The sequence below is a fragment of the Mus caroli genome, unplaced genomic scaffold (genome assembly GCF_978045245.1).
Source record: "Mus caroli unplaced genomic scaffold, Mus_caroli_1 scaffold_7, whole genome shotgun sequence".
Lineage (NCBI taxonomy): Eukaryota > Metazoa > Chordata > Mammalia > Rodentia > Muridae > Mus > Mus caroli.
This window is the reverse complement of record NW_028227262.1, coordinates 145738492-145755313: the sequence shown is the minus strand read 5'-3', so window position 1 is coordinate 145755313 and position 16822 is coordinate 145738492. Positions and strand designations below refer to the sequence as shown.

Here is a 16822-nt window from a genome sequence, read left to right as displayed (position 1 = left end):
TTGATGGATCTGGAGTGGCTAGAATCACAGTGTGAAATCCCTGTCAGATGGTGTGAAGGGGAGGGCAGGAGGGGACTGTTAACCAGCACTGAAGTTTGAGGTTAAAACAGCAGTGGGCATGTCTCTTGGCTTCTGGTCCTTGTATGCACCACAGTGTTGAAATTGAGCCAAGAAGGTTATGCCCCATGCCTGAGCATTGCTTTTTTTTTTTTTCTTTTAGGAACTCTTTTTTGTTATTTGTTTGTGTTTTATTCGATTTTTTTCATTTACATTTCAAATGCTATTCCCTTTCCTAGTTTCCTCCCTGAAAATCCCCTATATCCTCCCACCTCCCCTTGATCCTCAACCCACCCATTCCCACTTCCTGGCCCTGGCATTCCCCTATACTGGGGCATAGAATCTTCGAAAGACCAAGGGCCTCTCCTACCATTGATGGCCAACTAGGCCATCCTCTGCTACATATGCAACTAGAGACACAAGCTCTGAGAGGCACTGGTTAGTTCATATTGTTGTTCCTCCTATAGGGCTTCAGACCCCTTTAGCTCCTTGTGTATTTTCTTTAGTTCCTTCACTGGGGACCCTGTGTTCCATCCAATAGATGACTGTCAGCATCCACTTCTGTATTTGCCAGGCACTGGCATAGCCTCACAGGAAACAGCTATATCAGGGTCATTTCTTTATCAAAAAAGAAATTTGTTGGTGAGAAATAGTTTTCTCATGTGGATTTAAACAGTCTTTTTTAAAAACCTTACCAGTCATTTTAATCCTTGATTTTACTTTCTTGTTGAATATTTAAAACCATGCAATGTATGGTCATAGTTAACCTTTTCTTTGCTCTCTTTTTGTCTTCTTTCTGTGTATGTGTCTATCTGTTTTCTTTCTCTCTCTCTTTCTTTCTCTTTCTCGTTCTCTTTATCTTCTTTCTTTCTTTCCTCTGTTTTGTTTCTGTCTTTGTTTCTTTCTCCCTCCTTCCTTCTCTTCCTTCCTTCCTTTTTTCTTTCTTCCTTGTCAAGTCATTTAAGGGTCTGATTTTCAGGGGTTTCTTGAACTTAAGCAGAATCCCTGGTTCCTATAGCATTTTTGCTCGTTTAACTAGATGTCTCAGGAATAGAAAATGTCAACTGTTGTTATTAACTTACTTTCCCATATTTAGTGTTTTGCTTTGTTTTGTTTTTGTTGTTGGCTTACAAGAGAGAAATCCTAAGAATGTGGCTTTTATTAGGTGGTTAAGCCTGACAGCTGGTGCTTGCTGCTGTGACTGTGGGTGAGGACATAGACTTAAGTAGTTTGTCTCATGGGAATCTCTTCTCAGTCTGTGTCTCACCTTCTATGCTATCTTGATTCTAGAGTAGTCACTGATGGCTGTGAACCTTTCATCTTCCCCCATAGTTTCCATCAAAGATGATGGTTTTATCACATTTATTTTAAAGCTCTATTTTGATTATTTTATGTGTGTAGCTCTTGTTAGAAAAGAAACATAGCAAGGTACTCGGAATTGTTTACTTGATATTTAAAATTTTACTCATTCCTCATATCTATCCATCAGATAAATTGGTAAATGGTATTTTCTATTAATTATGAAAATGTTTAAAAGAGAAGAAGATATTGGATTTTATCAGGGGAAGAAGTAAGAATTATATGTCATTGGTACTTTGAGGGTATTGAGCTTATATGTATGTTCTTATATGTGATAAGTGTCCTGGGCCTTTGACACATGAATTCATAAGGCTAAGGCTAATGGACATGGGCATCAACTTTCATTGTGCAGGGTTTATTTGCTCAATTTACTCAGTTTTCTCACTTTTGCTATGTGTATATGATCTTCTAAAAATGTCCTTTTTTGGCAAGTGAGTAGTATATAACTTTATTGAAGTTAAATATTTTTGAACAGATTATTTTAAGAAGAACCGCTCAGAACATGGATTGTGTGTTTGTACAGTGTTGTCTGCAGAACAGTAAAGGAGTCTGATAAGAATTTGACAGGCAGGCAATGCCAGGTAAAAGTAGGGCAATGTGGCAGGAGCATTCAGTGTGCTGCCTTGTAGAGCAGTGCAAAGTGCTGGGCCTGTTCTGGTTCCTGCCAGGTACTACAGATGCAGGCCATGTAATGCGCAGTGCCACATTTCACGACTTAAATATCTGACTGGAATATTCTTATTGCCTTTAATAATTATAGAGTAACACAATTTAATGTTTTCTAGCTTATCTTTGGGTTTTCTTTTCCTTTCAGGAAAGTACATGCAGATGATGAACATCCTTAAGCCAATCGCCTTCGATGTGATCCATTTCATGTCTCAGCTCTTTGACTATTACTTGTATGCCATATATACCTTTTTTGGTAGGAATGATTCAGTAAGTAAACTTTAGAGGAAAAAAAAATCTCTTTTAAAATGTATTTGTTTCCTCAAATGTAAATGTTTTATTCTGCATAAGTGGATAACACTAGAGAATCATCCATCAGACATGAAATTGTCATCAGACTTCTGGCTGAGTGTGTTGTTAATATATTAATTTTAGCTTTGACATGATGAACATACTACATATTGTTCAGATCTTTGACAGAAAAAGTGAAATTGCTTTCTCTATCCTTTATCTTTTTTGGCAATGAAAAATGTGCAGGTTTCTTTATGTAAGCCTGGACCTAAGTGTAATTAAAGCATAATAATTGAGAACTTTTAAAATATTGCCTTGCCACCTTAGCAGATAATGACAAATGTTTATTAAGTCATTAATTTTGTTAACTGAACCATCTGCCTTCCTCAGAATTGTTTACTATACTTCCTTTTGTGTTTCAAGGTTTTACTAAGCTTATCTCTTTCTGCACCAGCATTAGTGGCTCATTTTGTGCTGGCAAGATTTCCACAGCCTGTCTGCATTTGTACAAGGTCTCTGTGTGAGGGTAGACCTTCATTCATAGGAATAGCTTTTCAAAGTAGTATTTTCCTTTTGCAAATGTGTAAACTCTAATACTTACATAGTTTCTAGTAATATTTGTATCTTTGTTCTGATCACAAGTATTTTAAGATCATAACCTGTTAATACACAGGTCTCAAATTCTGGAATGTTTTATGGAAAGAATACCAGTACAGCCAGAAACAAAGTATAAACAGATTGTTGCCCCAGAATTTGTTACTTCCAAGTGTGTACTTAGCATCAGTAAGAATTTAGAAACTGGTGGCTAGGGCAATGGCTTAGCAGTTAAGAGCATTTCCTCAGAGAAGTGTCCCGACTAAAGGGTAATATACCAGATGAAAACTTGGTTCTTCATACCTGGACCTCAAAGCGCATCCCAAAAGTTTTTAAAGACTTCAGTACTACACAAGTATAATCTAGTGACACAACAATCTAATTGTGTTGGAAATTAGTAACAATAAGATAGCTAGGAAAATTCCAGGTATTTGGAAATTAAATGGTCTTCTTGGTTCAAAGAAGAAATTACAAGAGAATCAGAAAAGCTTGTGAGTGGTGGTGAAAGCACACGTATTACATGTTGTGCTGCACCTTGATTGGGCTTTGGGGGAAGTGTCTACCCTTCAGTGTCAACAGCAAAATGAAAAGAAGGAGGAGAGTAAATAAAAAGTACAAATTCACACACACACACCCCAAAAACGAAAGAGGTAAATAGTAAGGAAAAACTGGTATCAAGCAAGAGGACAGAATTCCATGAAACCAAAAGCTTGTTCTTATAATGTTTGGAACTTTTCAGGATGCTAACCATACTGATGGGGTTGGGGGTGGTGTGCAGAAATACACTCTTACTGCATGAAACAACCAGAATTCAAAGAAAAGAAAACGGCATAGCTAGTGTCATGGTGGTAACATAAAATTATAATTATATGTATTATGTGACTCAGAAATTTCACCTTTAGATATTTACCCAAGAAAATAAAAATAAATGTAGTAGTCAGATAAAGACTAGAAGGCTCATGGTGGTAGAATGCAGAGACTCAAGTGTCACTCAGATGTTTAGTTGGAGATTGTGTCATGTCCACACTGTATATAGAACTAAGCAACACAAAATGCTCAGTGTCTACCACAGACAGATCCTAAAGGCATGCTATGCTTTTAAAGAGTCAACAAGAATAGAATTGAATTGATTCTGTTTATGTGAAATTCTAGGAAAACACAAACTGCCGTGGTGCAGGGAGGTGAGAGAGGCTAAGGGTGGGAGTGTTAAGTGCCTGAGGTGCAGGGGCAGCTTCAAGTGGAAGGAACTTTGCATCTTAGTTAAGTGGGGTTGGCTGAAAGATCAGAAAAACTACTGAACGTCACACACTTAGAGTTGATTGATTTAGCTTCCTATAAATTACATAAGGGGAGAGGTGAGTTAATGAAGTGCAAAGTCTAGAGAAATCAGTTAGCTCATGCTTTCCCGTGTGTCAGTTTAGTTTGAGCCTTTCTATTTGTGCCTTGGGTAGGAAGAAAGCAAGAATAAATATGGGTCCATGATTGTTCGTGTGTCAGTTCAATCACACACTCAGTGTTAGTGAGGCTTTATTTTAAAATTTACTACTAATATCATTTTAAGTTTCTTGGTTCACAGCAGGTAATTTAACTTTTTTCCAAGTACTATATATATTTACTGTCATTTCCCTGTCAAATTGATTTCATCTATTGAATTACTATACAAGGGGCTGACTAACTTTTCATGTTTTAACACTCAAGCTTTCTCATTTATGTGCTGTATGTTGGCTTTTGTAAATACTTTGACTTTGTTTTCTAATGAATAGAATTGAGTGCTAAGAAATGTTCAGTGTGCCCAAGAGATTTTATGTCAAGTGCCAATACGCTTTCTTTAATTCATGTATGGAAAAACATAGTAACACTTCATTTTCTGCTTAAATATGTAAGCATAGCAGATAATGTACACCAAAGTGAACCATCTTTAGGAATCTTAACTTTTGTAACTAAAGATGTAACTTGCAGGAAAGAAATTCTGATGAACTCTGCCCTGATAATTGACAAACTCCTTTTTTAGATGTTGCCCTGACCTTCAAGGACTCATGAATAGTTTGTTGTTTCCTTTTGGACTAAGATGTGACTGGTTTGTGGATGGTGATGATGTTGGTGATGGTGCTGCTGCTGCTGATATAATGATATGATGATGATGAATGATGTTGTTGTGTTGGTATTTTAAATGCAGTTCGGAGGCCTGCGGACACTAAGCATCTGAACTATTAAGCTCATTACTACTTCAGCTCTTCTGCAACAGCATCTGAAGAGCTGTGTAATGTTTGCTTTCTTTTCAGTTGGAATCAACAGGACTTGGCCTTAGTAGTAGCAGACTAAAAACAACTCTAAACAGAATTCAAGAAAGCCTTATTGACCTGGTAAGTAACCAGTTGTAATTAATTTACTTGAGTTATGTGAAACAAATAGTCACAAACCAACTGCATATAAATACACACATATGACGTGTCTGAGCCCTTTAGTTACATCACGTTCATACAGGAAGTAAGAACCTATTGCTAATAGCCTCCATGTATCTGCAATTGGCCACTGAAGATCTGTGTTCAGAAAGTGTCTTACATCACTTTATAATCACTTTGAAATTCAAGAGCAAAGTTTGCATGTGGGGGGGGGTGTTGTTTGTTTGTTTTGTTTCGGGGGTTGCTTTTTTTTTTTTTTTTGTAGCAGGAACTCCTAGGTTTTGACTGGTGTGTCAGATGATAAAATGCATGGTTTAAGATTATACAACAATGCAATGATGATACATCTTTTAAGAAGTAATGACTGGGTATGGTGATACATGCCTCTGATCCCAGTCCTTGGAGAGAGTGATTGAGAAGGATTGAGAGCTCAAGGACCACATGGGCTATAAACAGCGAGACTCTCAGAAATAAAGGATGAAATAGTAAGAGAAAATGGAAAAGACAGAAAAACTGAAATAATTGTTATATAATATTCTGTGACTTCTTAGTGTACAAAACTTTTGGCAGTGAATAAAAGTAGCAATCATTATCTTTTGCTCTAAAGTGTGTGTTCTGTTTAGTGGAGAGGCAGTTAGACAAATGCTTTCTGTAGAGTATGTGATACCCTGCTGGGTCCTGATGAATGCTGTGATGGCTACAGGGGAGACCTGTGAGCACTGATGGTGTGACTGAATGTTGCTGTCTCAGATGGCACTGCTACGGCAGAAAAAATAAGTTGCACCCATCTCTTTGGGTTCATCTGGTACTGCACATCTATGGCCTGCAGCATTTGCAGGCCATTGGTTCCAGGATCACATTTAGCACCTGCATTCACCTCCCTTGTGTAAAAATAGTAGCATTACATTTGTATATAAACTACACATAGCTGTGTCTTGCACGTCATCTATACAGTACATGCATACCTAACACAACGTCAGTGTTTTATAAATGGTAATATGCTATGTCCTTTAGAAGTAATGACATATTCAGTACAGATGTGTGCCCTACACCTCAAGTAATTTTGAATTCTGGTTGGCAAAACACAGACACAGACCTGTGGGTATGGAGAGTTGACAGCACAGCTGTCCCACTGCCTTTATTGGCATATAGACATCTCCAGAAATGTCCATAGTGTGCAAGAGTCCTTGTATTCTGATTTAATCTGACCTCTTAGGGTTTGATGTTTATTAATCCTTTATCTTTGTCTCAGATAATGGCTCCGTTTTGGACCCAGCATTTCTTTCCTTCCTTCCCTTTGACCTGCCTGCCTTTGTTTTTAAAGAATCTATCAGCTTTTGCCACTTTAACCATTTTCCATGTTTCGTTATGCATTCTCTTTGCCTGGGGATGACTCTGACCATCAGATCTTATTCTGTGTTGAGCTTAGAACTCAGCTGAAGTTCTTCTCTTTTTCTGACAGAATGCTTCAAGAGTGCTGGGTAGAGCTTCATCATTAAAATCATTCTGGCATTTCTCCATTATTTCTACAGGTTACTAGACTAGAATTGTTAAACCAGAGTTTTGAACTTGACCTTTAAGGCATGGATTTATACTTCAGGTTTTGCCACAGGCATATAAGAGATCATACACCAAGTAAATCGTGATAAACATGCCGTTACTCATCTTCTTGCCAATGAAATGCCCATGACATTTGTCTCTCTCTTTTTTTTTTTTTATGGTTTTTCCAGACAGAGTTTCTCTGTGTAGCCCTGGCTGTCCTGGAACTCACTTTGTAGACAAGGCTGGCTTCGAACTCAGAAATCCACCTGTCTCTGCCTCCCAAGTGCTGGGATTAAAGGCGTGCGCCACCACGCCTGGCTTTGTCTAACTCTTATGGTGATAACTGAATTAATTTGTGTCCTAGAGTGGTGAATTTGTCAAATTTACAGCTGTATGTTCAAAAGTAACATGCCTTCCTTTCTTGTTTCCTATTTTGAGCACTTTTTTCTAAACATGTCCCAGCTTTAAGTGTTATGTTCATGTTGGCTACATCGTTGTTTATATGATTCAGTGTCTCCTGGCCAGTGCCAAGGACTGCAGTGGATCCATGGCCATCTCTCACCTAGATTCACACAGACCGTCTTTGTTCTCTTACAGAGCTGTTATTTTTCTTTAAGTTTATAACTGCGTTCTAGTCCTGCCTTCTTGAGAGTATACCAGATTACTTGGGTTACAGTTTTGGTTGTGAAATAATTAATTGAGCCATATATCGCTATTTCATCAGTAATTCTCAAAGATCAGACCTTCGCCTTCCAGTTTTTGGGAGACATTGCTCTATGAACAGTTGCCAGTTACTGAAGATTTCCTGTGTTGAGTAACTTTATGTTGTGTACATATGGTAGCATGTTCTATTAGGTAACATACAGAATTATCTTAATTTAGCATAAAAAGGAAAATTCCAATAGTTGCAAAGCATAAAAGCAAGAAAGAAGGGCTGAAGCTAAGTGTGTGAGAACTGTGCCTGTGCCTGAGGGTTCATTGTATTATGTAGCACCGCGGTCAGTCTGACCTCTTTACTGTTAGACTTGCTGTTTCAGGTGTGTGTATGCTGTCTTTCCAGGAGGGCTCAGCTGATCCAACTGCCACTCTCACAGCAGCCGAGGAAAGAAAGGAGAAGGTACCCAGCCCACACCTCAATCAGCTAGTGATTTTGACATCTGGGGATACATTGTATGGGTTGGCAGAGAGAGTGGTAGCCACAGAATCCTTGTAAGTTGTTGAAAACAGTTGCTTTGCCATAAATATTTAAGGAAAATTATGAAAAGTAAGCATTGTGTAATTACACTTTTTGCTATATAATACTCCTTCTCCTCCTAAGCACCACATAGATGTTGATGCAAAATATATGTTAGCAAGGATTACTAATTGATTTTTTTAGTTGCATGGTTCCATGTGTCTGTGCGTATGTGTATGTGTGTTCATATGTTTGGGAGAGCTCACGTTTGTGCAGGCGTATGTCTTTGTATATATGAGCCAGAGAACTACCTTGGATATCATTCCTCTGATGCTGTTGAGCTGGTTTTTGAGACAGGATCTCTCATTGGCCTAGAGATTGCCAAGTATGATAAATTGGGTGAATAGTGAGCCCCAGTGATCCACTTGTCTGCCTGACCACTGCTGGGGTTACAGTGTGCACCACCCCTGGCTTCTTATGGTTGGCTTTAATTATATAAATCAAAGTAAGGGAATATGTTTAGTTTTGATAGTTTAGATAGTTAACAAGATGATCCTTGTTAAGTAAACTGAGTAATATATTTCTGCTTCCTGGTAGAATCCATGGTAATTGTAGTCCACTGTTATTGTTACATAGAATAATTCATTTTGAGCATCAGCAAGAATGTCTTCTGGTCTTTCTAAACCCCAAGTTAATTCAATTCAGTCATGTAACTTGTTCCATAAGGTGCAGCCCAGTATAAGGTAATATTCTCTTGTGCATAACCGACATCCAAGAAAAGCAGTATTCAGTGGCCGTGGGTCTGCACTTACCCAGACTATGTGTGTCTGACTCTCCCGAGAGAGTTTGCTTATTTTAGGAATGTTTGTTACTTATGACAAGTATCCCTTTGAATCTCTTGAGTTTCAGTGATTTGAATAAGTTGAGTGGAATTAAAAGAAATTCTCTAAAAGACAAGCAGTGGACTGTAGAATTGGCTCCGCAGTTGAGAGCCTGTGTTGATTTTGTAGAGGACCCAGGTTCAATTCCTAGGATTGACATGGTGCCTCACAATCACCTATAACCTATAACCCTAGTCCCAGAGGACCCCGTGCCGTTTTTGGCCTTGGTGGTCACCAGGCATGCACATGCAGGCAAAACATTCTCAAAAAAAAAAAAAAAAAAAAAAAAAATCTCTTTTTTTAAAAAGACAAGCTATATTTTTTAGGTTTTTCTTTTTAAATGTTTCCTGGGCTCATATGTTACATATGAAGGGGTACATTATTCCACTCCTTAGATCCTGATTATGTCCTGGAAAATGACTTTTCCTTTAACTTCTAAATGAACGTCTGCTGCTGTATAGTGATAGGGAAACTTGTCTAGTTCATAGTATAAAGTTACTAAAGTGAAAACAATTTTCAGTTGGTTTTGTTCTTAACAGATTCATTACACAGGAATGAGAACAGGTTCCAAATCCTGCAGTAAGTTTACACCATGGTTATTCATTCTCTTTAGAGTGTTCTTGGCTGAGCAGTTTGAGTTCCTTCAGCCACATTTGGATGCTGTGATGCCTGCAGTCAAAAAGCCCTTCCTGCAGCAGTTTTACTCCCAGGTCAGATGCTCCTGTCTGTCATCTCAGCTGTCAGCACGGTAGAGCTGCTGCCATCCCTCAAGCTGTTTGTTAGTTTATCAATAGAGTTCAGGCAGGTTCCAGGAGAGCTGGACAAAATGCTCTTCTGTTTGCTCATGACTTCCTATGTTAGATTAAACAACTTAGTGAACAGCTGGGTAGGGAGCAAACTGGGGGGACACATGATTGTCAGAGCAGGGAAGAGGAGGGTATCTGGAGTGACAGGCAAAGGAGCCTTATACATCCAGGCTCTTAGCCTGGAACTAGGCTGTATTCTAAGGGCACCAGGAAGGTCTGGGCGTGTTGGAGAGGGGTGTGTGCTTGGAAAGGAATCTCTGGAGGTGGGTAAAGAATGTTAAATGGTACCCAGGGGTGTGTGGGGTGGGGCAGTTGAAAGCTGTGAGAATGGAATTCTAAGCTGAGAGTACCAGGAGGAAAGATGGGGGAAGTGGAAACAGGGCCATTGTCTCCTGTTAAAAATATTTTCTTAATTGAAGTCTCCAATTGTATATTATATATTTTACAAACTAGAAAAGGGTAAATTATTCTTTTTAGGTGTAGCACTTTTAGAAATAATTGTTTTTTGTTTTTGTGGAACATTTCAGACAGTCTCAACTGCCAGTGAACTGCGCAAACCCATTTACTGGATTGTGGCTGGTAAAGCTATTGATTATGAACAGATGCTTCTCCTCATGATGAATGTGAAGTGGGATGTCAAAGAGATCATGTCACAGCACAACATCTATGTAGATGCATTGCTGAAGGCAAGTACTCTGAGAATTTTTGCTAATGATCATTTTTATTAAGGGATGTGGCTCTAAAATATGAGATTCTAGTTGCTTGCTACTCATTCCTGGAATGGGGGCATCAGGTTGAATGTGACCTTTACATTTTGTGCTTGTTTTGATCAGTGATACTTGCAGATTTGTATTTTATTTTTTTTAATTTTGCTCCCTAGTTTGTAACATTGAATTAGTTTCGTTATTGTATGCCATGGCTACCTTCCTGATAGAACGCAGTAGTTACACCTATAAACACAAGGCATTTCTGTTTAACCAGTCACTGCTGTAGCTCAGTGTACATTCCTTTGACAGGGTCATACTCCTGAGTCCAGGTTGTGTTTTCTATAATCCCATGACTTGTGCAAGGTTTTCTGGATCAGCTGTTTGTATGCGATGCCTGCGTTTGTATGTTCCCTAAAGGCAGTTGCAGTTCACCTCTTTTCATTTGTTTGTCAGTTAATATTTATGACCACCTGATTATACCAGGCCTGATAGAAATCTGCCTAGATAGTTGCTAATTAAGGAACATATGTGACTTTGAGGAACAGCCATGTTGGTGTAGAAGTAGGAGTGCACAGAGCCAGAGGTGTTTAGTATCTATTGATCCATAATGCTGTGAAAAAAGCACACCCGGCACAGAGAGAGGGAATGATGTAGGTGAGAGGCGGATGGCACTTGTTCGTTCTGCTCACAGGAGTCTAATTCTGAAAGTTAGGAAGTCGCCGCATGAAATCGCTGATAGAGGAGTATCCGAGAAAGGAAAGCAAATTCCGCAGGGCTCTTCCATTTCCGTCGACACAGAGAAACCGATCTGTAAAGTCCTCGTTTTATCTCATTTGTAATCTTCTTAGTAGGCTAGGGTACCTGAGCACCAGTGAAGCTGTGGATTAGAACATAGGTTAAGTAAGGTTCGACTGCTGTGTTTGACCACAACTTATGTATGGTGCTCTTCTGTGGGGCTGTCAACTGGCTCAAGACTCAAAGGCTGTGCTTAGCAGTGTCTAGGCTTGGAGATCTAAAGGGCAAGTGAGAAGTACAAGTCTTCGATATTTTCTTTTTTGCTGTCCTGGAACTGAGAGATACTTGTCTTCTGAGATTTCAATTGCTGCTTTAAATTTAGAATGGAAAAATCAAGGGCAGTTTATAAATAAACAATGTGTTCTAATTTTTATGACGTTTCCTCATCTTATTGAGGCAATACACAAGGTTGGTATTTTTTGTTTGGTTGGTTTTGTTCTGTTTTGTTTGTCAGAGCTCAGACACCTAGAAAGTCCACTGTCAAGGCTTAGACAGATTTTCTGTGAAGTCCATGCTGGTCTCCCACCAGTCTCCTCTTTCTGGAGCATGCTCATGCAATGAAAAGGGGCAGGCAGCTGACCTGAGCCTCTTTTATAAAAGTGGCCGTCCCCAGGCTGGGGACTCTGTCCTCATGACCTAGTTACTTCCAACACTGCCACCCTGGGCTTGGGAGTGTAAAGGATGAGCTTGAGGTAACAAACCGTGAGGACCACAGCCCATGCCGACCATCAGACACTGGGATAAAGGAAAAGAATTCTGGGCTCACTCGGGGCAGGGCTCTCAAAGGCACTGCTTGTGTCAATATCTTCATTCCTGGAAAACTGATTATTCTAAAGAAAAGCCAGTCTCACTCAGGTTATAAATCTCAATCTGTCCTCTTTTATTGGCCCAAGGCCTTCTTTAAGCCTCAAAGTCAATCATCTGATATCTTCTGTTCTTTCTGTTACTCTCCTGAAACTGGGTGAAAGCAAACCGTGCTGTTGCTCTCAACTAATCCTGAGTAAAATGCACTGCTTTATCTAACGAGCAGTGCTCATGCATGCCGAACTTAGCAATAAATAGTCAGTTTGTGGATGAAGCCTAGAGCTTTCTAACGTAAATATTAATGAAAATTACCAAACTATGACTTGAAATCCAAAGTGGTTTACTGTAGCAAATGCATGACTATATCCCGTAGCTAATGCCGCTGCTCTGTGAGGTCTGTGAAATGGAACAACTGATGGAGAGCAATTACTTATTTAACTTTGATCTCAAAAGGTAAGCTTAGTGAATTGGAGGCACATTCTTCCAAAAAATAATTAAAAGCAATGAACTGTTAAAAATCAATCGGCAAGAAAAACTGTGACCTGTGATGTAGCTACAGAGCAATGGGTACTGCCGCTGATGCTGACACTGTGGCGATGGCGACACCTGGGCTGAGCTCACCTGTCGTTCTGTGTTCCATTAGGACCTGTGAGCGCATGTTGGTCCCGCCATGCTCAACAGCATGTCACTTTCTATCCAGAAAACTCGAGAAAGATTCCACCTTAACCCTTCTTAAATGTGTTCTCAAAAGGAGCTCCTTTTGTTTGCGCATTTGTCATAGTAGCCCAATGAGACCATCCACTCAAAATGAACTCTTCACTGCTGTGACAAAGTCACCCATGGTCCCTAATATAATCTTATGAAAGTTAAGAGCTCATAGAAAATATTTTATGGTTGTTTTCCTTTGTATTAAAATTTTGTGACTGTGAGGTGACTTTCAAATCATTTTTTAAATGTTATATAATGATTAGGAAAGAAAATTATATGCCAGGTTTTTTATTTATCAGAAATACAAGCTATGAATAGTTAGCTATGAGTTGAAAGCTTATTAAAATAGACTTTAGAATCGGAGGAACCATGAGAACATAGCCGACAGAATTAACTGAGTCCTGGGAGCTCAGAGAGAGCAGCGAGCCTATAGGGTCTGACCTAAGTCCTTTGTAACATACATGCTATAGCTGAGTAGCAGTTGTTCTTGTGAGACTCCTAGCAGTGGAAGTGAGGGCTGTCCCGCCATCTTTGCCTACTTGTAGGATAGGACTCTTTCTCCTGCTGGGTTGCCATGCCCAGTCTTGTCGAGATGGTTGGTCCTGGTCTCACTGTAGCTTCTTAGGCTTTGTCTGGTTGATGTCCCCTGAAATGCCTGCTCTTGTCTGAGGGGAGGCAGGGGTTGGGAGTCGTTCTGGGAGAGACAGGAAGTTCAGGGAAGAGATTGGGGGGAGGAGAGAGGAAACTGCAGTCGGGATATAATATATGAGAGAAGAATATTTTTTAAAAAAACAAAAACTGTTTCTTCAAGCCAATAGATTTTTTAGTCCACGGTAGATAATCATAGAAAACATTTAGGCATGATTTATATGGTTTAGTCAATCTATTATATTTATATATAATATTATATTAAAATTATATTAAATATTATATTTATTTATATTTATTTCTCCTTAGATAAATTCTCTTGTAACATGTATTATGCTTTTTCTTAAAATGTTTATTGTGAAGAAGAGAGATCTACATGGGTCTCTTTGTGAATGGGTCTTACACAAAAGGGCCTTAACCTACTGAGCCATTTTGCTAGACCTGGTTATATTTTTAAAATCTTTTCACTAAGTCCAAATTGTCTATGGTATAAATACCCACCACCCCATTTTTCTTTCTTGCTTCATTTAGTTAATAGCTACATCTTTGGATGTTTTTTGTTTCTTTTTTTTTTTTAATTAATTGTTTGTGGGAAAATATTGTGGCATTAAAATTATACCTGTGCCTTGTCTCCCTCTTAGGAATTTGAGCAGTTTAACAAGCGGTTAAATGAAGTTTCTAAGAGAGTTCGGATACCTTTGCCTGTATCAAATATACTGTGGGAGCATTGTATACGATTAGCTAACAGAACTATTGTGGAAGGGTAAGTTTCATGAATGCAGTAGTTGTTTCTTAAATTATAATGTAGCAAATGAATGTCATATGACTTAATGGAGAGCGATGATGATCAGTAGCAGAAATACTCAGTCTCAAGCGTGAGAAGGAGTCGTAGGTCAGTGTGCCTGTTCCCTGTGGGTTATTCTATTGATACTGACACTGAGCCAAGAGAGCAGATGAATGAGGAATACAGAGCCATTAGATTATCTGAAAGTAGAACTGATAATTAGTATCTAGTAAGTTCTGTGAGTATTCCTATCATTTATTGAACATTATTTACTGAACCAAAGATTTCACAGATTTTATTGGCAAATCCTGACTTACCTCAGCTTATAATTGTCGGTGGAAAGTCTTGGGTAAGGATGTCCAGACTTAGAGACTGTGTAGTTTGTCCCGGTCCACAGTGTTCAGAAGCAGGGAAGGCTGCTGTATGCCTGGTGCTCAGACTTCAGGCCGCCTGTGTCTTCAGTCTTTCCGCGGGAGCTTTCCCTCTTACTTGACATCGTCTCTACTCTGGGCATACATATCATCTGACACAAAGAAGAAAATGGGCCCAAGAGGCAAACAGCTCTTTCAGAGACCATATGCACATTAAATTTCATATCATCTTTCATCTGACTGCTCCTTCTTCCCTTCTTCCTTCCTTCCTTTCTTTCTTTCTTTCTTTCTTTCTTTCTTTCTTTCTTTCTTTCTTTCTTTCTTTTCTTTCTTTCTTTCTTTCTTATGAAAGGAATACCTTAAGTTGGGCAATTGGTGTACACCTTTAATACCATGTCTCTGAGAGAGAGGGAGGGGGAGGGAGAGAGAGATATTTAGAAAGTAGGAAAGTGATGGGTATGACCTATTAGAAGAACAGTGTCATATGTAAGATGGCCATGTCAACAGCCATAGTGTAGAAATATTAAAAATGCATTTGTCTAAATAAAAAATGACAAATATGTGTTAAGTTTATACATATATCACTTTCTTAAACACACAAATACACAAAATCCACTGATTTCTAAATATTAGCTATGATTTTCTGGTCTTTTTTTAAGGAAAAGCTCACTTTCTAACATCGAATACATCACTGAATCAAGAGTAGTCAAATACTGTAACTGTGAGATTAATATATGTATGATTATTATCATGCATCTACCTTAAAACCCAGTATATAAGAATATGTCCATGAGTTATTTTATTAGGGAAAATATGTACGGTGTTGATGGAAAAAATATTTCATTTGTTCCTTTTCCATTGAGTTGCTACAATGTTGAAGTGTTTTCTAACATGAGTTTGGCTTTGGAGTGTTTGAACAGTTTTGGGAGCACAGCCTGTTCCTGGGACACAGGCTCCTGCACTGCTTCTAACTGTCTCACCATGTGTTACCCCATCCTTAGATACGCCAATGTCAAGAAGTGCAGTAATGAGGGGCGTGCCTTGATGCAATTGGATTTCCAACAGTTTTTAATGAAACTTGAAAAACTAACTGACATTAGACCTATTCCTGATAAAGAATTTGTGGAAACATATATCAAAGCCTACTACCTAACTGAGAATGACATGGAGCGTTGGATCAAAGAGCACAGGGTAAGAACACGGGTTGGTGTGCTGATCTTGTCTGGGGTGTAAACACACTTAGGACACTTTCCCTGTAGTCACACTATCTAGGTGATGTCCTTTGTCTAGTCAGGTCCATTTGAGCCCTTTTCAAGTGTGTCCTAGAATCAGAATATGAGTTTAGTTCCCCTGTGCTGCATCATAGAAAGAGACTAAACACAGTTTATATCAAAACAAGTGGAGTGGAGTGAGGCTGAGATGACTCATTAGCTGTAGAATCTAAGTGTTGTACTCTTAAATCACGCAGTGGTAACATCTTCACCATGGCGGCCTGTAGGGATGACTCGGACATCCTTAATACATATGGCTACACTTTTACCAAGCCTTAGATTTTACCTTTAATACAAGCTTGATAGGCTTTCTTCACTTAGGTAGAATTTTTAATTTCTACAGCTTAGTTGAACACATACACAACCATTTCTGGCAGGGAGCATCTGCTCTGATCGTCTGTGTGACCCCGTGATTATTTGTCTGGATAAACAGTTTGAGGAAAACATGGAGAATATTAAAGTCACCTGCAGTCAAGCAGGAGTGGTCTAAGTTCAGGGGCAGCCTTGGCTTCAAGTTTAGGGCCAGCTTGAGCTACTGAAGAGTCTATCTCAAACAGATCAAAATGAAGGAACCAACTGGTGGGGGGAGGAGAAATCACCAAATTTTAATACTTTTGAGTTTTAATATCATAAAAGAGGAAATGGACCTTATTGTGTGTGTGTGTGTTTTTTTTTTTTAATGTTTAGTTTGTTGGAGTCAAGTTGAATGTGCATGCCATTTTTAAGGACTTAAGCCAGAATTGAAAAAAACTTCACTGCCCTTATCCCCACTTATATCTGAGAACCAAAATGCTAGCCGTGTATGCAGATGGGCTGCTGAATGTTCATTCAGTTAGAGTAAGCTGCACTGAAGTGCTGTTGTGGGGGTGGGGGCTTGGGGGTGGTGAGGATGGATGTACAGGGTGCAGCAGGAAAGAAAGCACAGCTCTCTTCAGTGTCCATTACTTGATGCAAAATGATGT

General features: G+C 39.0%; 1 protein-coding gene across 1 annotated transcript in view; it reads left to right on the top strand.

The window, feature by feature from the left end:
* Positions 1-16822, top strand: part of Vps50 (VPS50 subunit of EARP/GARPII complex) — a 106518-nt gene that overhangs the window by 86846 nt on the left and 2850 nt on the right. Inside the window, exons 21-27 of the mRNA XM_021164267.2 lie at positions 2231-2352; positions 5250-5330; positions 7972-8120; positions 9580-9676; positions 10300-10458; positions 14076-14197; positions 15591-15780. Coding sequence (XP_021019926.1) covers positions 2231-2352; positions 5250-5330; positions 7972-8120; positions 9580-9676; positions 10300-10458; positions 14076-14197; positions 15591-15780 — 920 coding nt within the window. The remainder of the gene's footprint in view (positions 1-2230; positions 2353-5249; positions 5331-7971; positions 8121-9579; positions 9677-10299; positions 10459-14075; positions 14198-15590; positions 15781-16822) is intronic.